Source organism: Hibiscus syriacus, unplaced genomic scaffold, assembly GCF_006381635.1.
Source record: "Hibiscus syriacus cultivar Baekdansim isolate YM2019G1 unplaced genomic scaffold, ASM638163v2 tig00005154_pilon, whole genome shotgun sequence".
Lineage (NCBI taxonomy): Eukaryota > Viridiplantae > Streptophyta > Magnoliopsida > Malvales > Malvaceae > Hibiscus > Hibiscus syriacus.
The window spans coordinates 180,261-186,984 of record NW_024062045.1 but is presented as its reverse complement, the minus strand read 5'-3'; the positions used below and the strand labels follow the sequence as shown (position 1 = coordinate 186,984).

General features: G+C 31.5%; 1 protein-coding gene across 2 annotated transcripts; it reads left to right on the top strand.

The window, feature by feature from the left end:
• The first annotated feature begins 893 nt into the window (after window positions 1-893).
• On the top strand, window positions 894-3,273 carry LOC120198955 (probable thylakoidal processing peptidase 2, chloroplastic). 2 transcript variants are annotated; one of them, XM_039200187.1, is made up of 6 exons: window positions 895-1,887; window positions 1,960-2,028; window positions 2,112-2,180; window positions 2,326-2,412; window positions 2,587-2,654; window positions 2,826-3,273. In XM_039200187.1, the coding sequence occupies exons 1-6, from the start codon at window positions 1,210-1,212 to the stop codon at window positions 2,944-2,946; spliced, it is 1,092 nt and encodes a 363-aa protein (XP_039056118.1). In that variant the 5' UTR covers window positions 895-1,209; the 3' UTR covers window positions 2,947-3,273. The 2 variants fall into 2 exon arrangements, with proteins under 2 accessions (XP_039056119.1, XP_039056118.1); XM_039200188.1 differs by lacking the exon at window positions 2,587-2,654 and having other exon boundaries at window positions 894-1,887; window positions 2,826-2,942.
• Window positions 3,274-6,724: the final 3,451 nt, after the last annotated feature.

Here is a 6,724-nt window from a genome sequence, read left to right as displayed (position 1 = left end):
AGCCTGGTTGGATTCAAGTGAACATATGAAACTTAATGTGGTTAATTTGAAAGACTGAATTCTTCTTCTTCTTCTTCTTCTTCTTTTCGAAATTGAAATGCCCTCAATTAATTTTTCAATGGGTTGTTTATCCATTGTCTTGGGCTGTTGTTGTCTTTTGACATAGGTGTTGGAGAATGACATGATCATTGATAAATTAATAATAAAAAAAAAAAAAAAAACATCATTGAAGAAAATGTTAATTATACTTGTGATCACTTAATTATAAAGATTTTAATTTAATTATTTATGATATTAGTAAAATCATTTATTGGTAATATTTAATGAAAAAGTTAATAATTTATCAAACGTCCTAAACTTTTTTTACATTGAATCATGTTTTGATTTGTTATATATTTTTAAATAAGATGGGTTGAGGAAGGAAAGTGGCAAGAAGCAACGCCTTTCTCATTGGTATAAAGAGAGAGAGAATAAAAATATGTGGTAGTCAAAGTCAACAAAGTGAATGAAAGAATCAAAATACCCTCCATCTACCAATAATTTTACACAATCAACCTCAGCCATGTAATTCCCTATTTCTACTTTTTATTTTCTCATTTGAGACACAAGACTTCAAGTAGTTAATGAAATGATTATTATTTTTAAAGGTTTTGGATAGGAGTATGAAAATTTTTAAGTGTTTTTGAGTCAATTTCAGAAATTTATAGAATTAGTTATATAACAAGCCAAACGAGTTTCAACTTTCAAATTTGTTAAAGAAAAAAAAAATTGCAGCAAAGGTGAACAATAGGGCAATTGCGTAAATATTGGGAAAAACCAAGTCCACTATTGGAGTGTAAAAAATAGTCGCCGTCTCATATAAACCCCTAACATCTCTAATTTACGACGCTCTTGAATTTTCTTCCTCTCTCTCGGATATTCTAAATCTTGCAGCCCCGCCGTCCACGTCGATCCTGAGCCGAAAAAGCTCCGGACTCTCGACCCGCTCGCCCGATAGCGCGTCCAACTTGGCTAGGCAATTTCAAGAGGGCTTCCTTTTATCTCTCCTTGGCCTAGCGCAACTCTTCAATTCCCCGTTCTCGTCCCAGCGTCACTGATCTCGTCCTCGAAAATGGCTTTCATTTGCTTTTAGGGTTTATAAGATCAACCCACTTAGTTTCCGAACCCAATCTGTACCATTTCTTTTTCTATCTGATACAATTCATCAACATGGCTATCCGCGTCACCGTCAGTTTCTCCGGCTACGTCGCCCAGAACCTGGCCTCCACCGCTGGCTCTCGTCTCGGATCTTGCTCCTCCCGACCACTCCACGAGTGCTGGCTCCGCTCCCGCTTCATTTCCCCCAAACAGAAATCCGACGTTGACCCTTCCCATCCCCGTGCCTACCACGCTTCTGCCGCAGCCGATCTCCGCCGCCCGCGGCCGAGCTCATGCTCTACCCTTGCTGCTGAGATTCTCAATGATGGTTGCAACAATCCGGTTATTGTTGGTTTGATCTCGCTGATGAAGTCAACGGGTTACGGTTCTTGTTCCTCGATTACCCCTATGAGAATTTTGCCTTTTAAAACCGCCTCGATTATCCCTTTCTGGCAGGGTTCGAAGTGGCTGCCGCGTAATGAACCTGCTCCTCCCGTCGAAGCGGAGAGTACTGAGGTGGATACAGGAGGAACAAGCCACGATCGAAGCTTGGAGTTGGATACCAAAACTTTTGTTAAAAGCAGTTGGATTTCAAGGATTTTAAACAATTGCTCTGAAGATGCTAAGGCCGTGTTTACTGCTGTAACTGTTAGTATACTTTTCCGGTCGTTCTTAGCTGAGCCAAGGTCAATTCCATCAACTTCTATGTTCCCTACCCTGGATATTGGTGATCGTATTTTGGCCGAGAAGGTAAATTCACCTTATTTGACTGTGAAATCAAGATTGTATGATTAATTTGTTTCTCTTCTTTACTACGAACAGGTTTCATATTTTTTCAGAGAACCTGAAGTTTCAGATATTGTAATATTCAGGACACCTCCTATCTTGCAGGTAGTTCTTAAAATCTGCTCTTTTAAGCTCAAATTCCATTGCCTCGTAATTTTTATCGCTGATTGTTTTATTTCAATATGTAGGAAAATGGGTATAGTTCGGGCGATGTGTTTATAAAGAGGATAGTTGCAAAGGCTGGAGACTGTGTTGAAGTAAGCCCTTAAAATTTTGAAATTCATTATCGTTAAACATACAAGGTCTTTGTCCATGTCCATCATCATTGCTTTTTTCACTTTTCCCATTTGTGATTTTTCCCTTGGGTCCTTGTCTGTAAAAATCGTATATAATTTCTGGTAGGTTCTTGCTGGGAAACTGTTGATAAATGGTGTTGCACAAGATGAAGATTTTGTTCTAGAACCATTGGCTTATGAAATGGAACCATTGGTTAGTTTATCACTTGCGACTATCCTTGTTTTTTTGTTTTGTTTTGTTTTGTATTTTCCACATTTCATATTTGTGTGTTTCTCTGGTTCTTCATCATGCTTGTTACATGGTCTTTGAGTTTATGATGGCATTGATAAAACAGAGTTTGTGATTTCTTTTGAGTGGCTTCTGCAGGTTGTGCCCGAAGGTTATGTTTTTGTGTTGGGGGATAATCGTAATAACAGTTTTGATTCCCATAACTGGTAATTCTAAAATCCCATTACCACTAATAATCATTTAGTTTGGGAATGAATTCTACGAGTTGAGGAACAAAATATGCTACATGTTTTTTTGTATCTCATGAAAGAATCTATAATTTGTTTAGGATTATAATTTCTTGTTTCTGACATCTTGTTTGCATGTTTCTTCCACAGGGGTCCGCTTCCCATTGATAACATTATTGGGAGGTCCGTATTTCGCTACTGGCCTCCGTCCAAAGTTTCAGATATCATACATGATGCACATGTGGGGAAGGATGCCGTAACAGTTTCTTGAGATCTGGGATAGCTTTAAGGCTCACATTTATTTAGTTGGCTCATATTAAGCATCTTCGACGACCACCCATTTCACTGATGTGATTTAGGATGGATAGAATTGGCAGAATCAAGAAAAGAAAATTTGATGAATCTCTGTTACCTGAAGCGTTGTTATCCCCATTCCGTTGCTTACATTATCATTCTTATTTCATGCTTGAAAGTGGGCTGCCCTTTTGAAAATTATTTAAAGTGAAGAACTGGAGGTCTTAAGGTTGGTAGCAAAAATGCAAGATTGTGTAACATGAAGAAAGGTATCCTGTGCTGTCGAGAAAGATAAGTTGGAAGGCAACATTGACTAGATTATGAACTCTTATTATCAGCAAATGTGGTGTTAAATGTGGAAAGAGAAAGCTGTTGGTATTCCACAACCATGCTTAAGATCTCTGAATCTGAATTTAAATTTCAATGTGGTTGTTCATGCTTTACATTTTCCAATGAAATTCTCAGTTAATTGTGGAATTTCTGATTTCTAGTGCTTCAGTGCAACGTAATAATAATACAAAATCAAGTGATTATTAGTTTTGTTAATTATTAGTACAACTTTTAATGCTAGTTTTAGACTAAAACAGTCGGATTGCATATTTTATATACACTTCAATTCTTAGTTGAAGGGAAGGAAATACAAAATCGTTCTTATAATTCAATAGCTTAACTGGCTTTCAAGTCTATTGAAGTATCACCTGAATTCTTTATGTATATCATTTGGATTGAACAAGTCTTCAATTGCTATAGATTCAAAACGCCATAATTTGAATTGATAACCATTTTTTATATCTGCTCTATGATATAAAATATCAATTATATTAGGGGGGAAATGATTTTTTTATTAACTCTTTTTTAAGAGAGTGAAAGAGAAATTTTACTCATAATGAATATTGAATATATAACCAAAGAAATAGTGTGTCAACTAACTGCTTTAAAGATTGTTTCTATTCACAGTGAAACGAATTAATCATCTCCGATATTCATGTTCACATTAGCTTAAAACAAAAGTTATATTATTATTTTGGATAATCTATGTAGATGATCATTTTTGTTTCATCTCTTTTACTGTGATCATCAATCTTAAATTGTAATCATTTTTGTTTTTAATATGTATTATTTTAATCATGGAGTCATTAATAACTCACGTTAGTTTAATAATGTAACATGCAAGTAAAAATGATTTATTTTAATTTACTTTGTTTTTGTTTGAATATCATGTTTTGTTATCTTATTGGATGGTATAAATTTATGAAATAAAAAATATATATAATTACATAATTTTAATGTAGGGTAATAAATTAATTTAAAATCCAATGGGGTGTTAAGTATATGTAGGGTAATAAATTAATTTAATTAAACTTATTGAAAGAGGACAGCGAGTGATGAATGAATGGGTTGAAAATAAGAATGTTGATAAGGTTGGTGACGAGACCCCATGGATTAATGTTGAAGGTTTTGTGTTCATATTGGAATGGGATGCAATTATTGAGAAAGTTAAAAGGATGGTAACAGTAGCGGATGATTCAATATGTAGGTGGCTCGGTGCTTCGTCTCTTAGTACTGTTTTGGCTAAAAAAGTAAACCTTTGATTTGACAACATTATTTCACACCCATGGGATTACATTACACGATACAAAATCCTTGTGAAAGCTTTTTTTTTATTAAATAAAAAGCGTATTACCTTTTTAATGTAAATGTTAAAATTTGAATTTATACAATTAAGATAATATAAATATTTTTAATTATTTTATCAATTAAATTTAACTTTAATTCATCTTAAAACCTTATATTAAAAACTTAGCCATGTATTTCTTGACCAGTTTATGATATTTTAGTGTTCTATGCTGAAAATAAAAATTAAGTTTCTAATTACTAGTATGAAAAAATGGAATCGTAAAACTAAAGAAAACTAGATAAATTTACTTATAAATTGTTTTTTTATTATATTTAATAAATTATCTAATAAATATATCAAATTTTAAATAAAAAAATTAAGAAATTTTGTTAAACACCCAACTACTCACATAAAACAAGCATGATCCTCTTTTAAGAGGACATATTATATTTTAACCTTCTCTATCTTGTAAAAAACAATAAAATAATAATTAAGTGGAGATTGAAATTTTTTAAAAATCCACATTAACATCGTTGTTAATTTTTTTTAGTGGTGGGTAATATAAAAATAAACAAAACGTAACATTATGACTTTGAAAAAAAATTGGATAACCAAAACAAAAATAAAATAATAGATATATGACCAAATAAATAATTTATCTTCTTTAATTATATGTTTGGGTCTCGGCAAGTGTCGCTCTTGTCCGGGCTAAGGACTGGTTTGTATATCTCTAAAAAATATTTTAAGTATTTTATCTCTTTCTTTTTTATTCTTGGTTGACATGCGACACCACTAACTTTTGTGTTGATTGTTACCACCGGTATTTCTTATTTTTCCTTTAATTTTTATAACAAAAATTTTTCTTTTGTTTTTTTAGTTTTTAATAATTCTACATTTATAATATGTTTTTCTCTGCCTTTTATGTCATATTTTTTTTTCTGTTTTTATGATACATTTTAAGTCGTTTGATCGTTGTTTTAATTTATATTCTTTTTTAGGGTTGGATTTCACATCGCCATAACTAATAAAAATAACGTTTATTTGTTATCATGTTGATCTTCTCTACTTTGGATTCTCAGCTTGGATTTAGATACGTGATTTGTGTTCGTAGATAGATTTTTCAAGTCGTTTGACTCTAATTTACAGTTTATCAATGATCTTTTCAGTAGCTTTATCCCATTATATAATCTTAAACAATTAGTTTTTATGTCAATGGTTATAAGTCATAATTATATGTTTATTGCACATATATAATTGAAAACATGTATTATAGCTTCATATATTTCCTCTTTTAAATTAAAAAAAGAAAAGAAAAGAAAATTTTGCAGTTTTTATATATAAAAATCGAATTTATCATACCATTGGCTTACTTTGTATAATTGAAAATGAATTTTATAAAATAAGTTATATTTGAAAAAATAGTAAATGGTAAATAAATTATTTTATGTTGTTTGTTATAGTTTAAAAAAATTATAATAATAAAAATAAATATTAATATAGTAAAAAAGGTTACACATGTTCTTAACTACATGTTTAACACTCATATTTAAGGGGAAAAAGTTAATTTACATCAATGTAAATAAATGTTGATATGCTAAAATATTATGAATCATTATAACATAAAAATTATAATATTATATCTTAAAAAATTATTAATAAATATATTTTTAATATTTTAACAATAAATATTTTATTAAAATAATACTAAAGTATTATTTGAGATTTAAGATTGTTGTATTTGCTATTGTGGAAAACTATAAATGTATCAGTCTATTGGTTGATAAAGATCAAAAAATTAGCTGATCCTATTTTCATATGTAATGAGGTGAGGGGGAGGTAGAATAGTAGGCTGCACCCAACGCCAGGTTGAGAACAGCTTCCGTAGAAGACCTCCGGCAGTCAGAATTATAAATTGCCTACCGTGAGACTTGATCCTACGAACACAAAATTAAGAGCATTGCACTCTAACCTGAGCTGGACGGGCAAATACTTTATTTATTTGTAGATAAAGGCTTTTTTTTACATCCCGAGTCCCGACTACTATTAAACTAGTAATCATAGAGAGAGCATAAAAACAAGATCATATTTTTTAAAAGAGATTGAGAGAATGTAATTACATTTAAATTTTTCATGTTAT

What these genes read in the sequence shown, in the direction of transcription:
- LOC120198955 (XM_039200187.1), top strand. Translation starts at nt 1,210, where the DNA reads ATGGCTATCCGCGTCACCGTCAGTTTCTCCGGCTACGTCGCCCAGAAC. An exon ending in AGGCTGGAGACTGTGTTGAA is followed by an intron (nt 2,181 to 2,325) that starts GTAAGCCCTTAA and finishes AATTTCTGGTAG; the next exon opens with GTTCTTGCTGGGAAACTGTT. An exon ending in CTTATGAAATGGAACCATTG is followed by an intron (nt 2,413 to 2,586) that starts GTTAGTTTATCA and finishes TGGCTTCTGCAG; the next exon opens with GTTGTGCCCGAAGGTTATGT.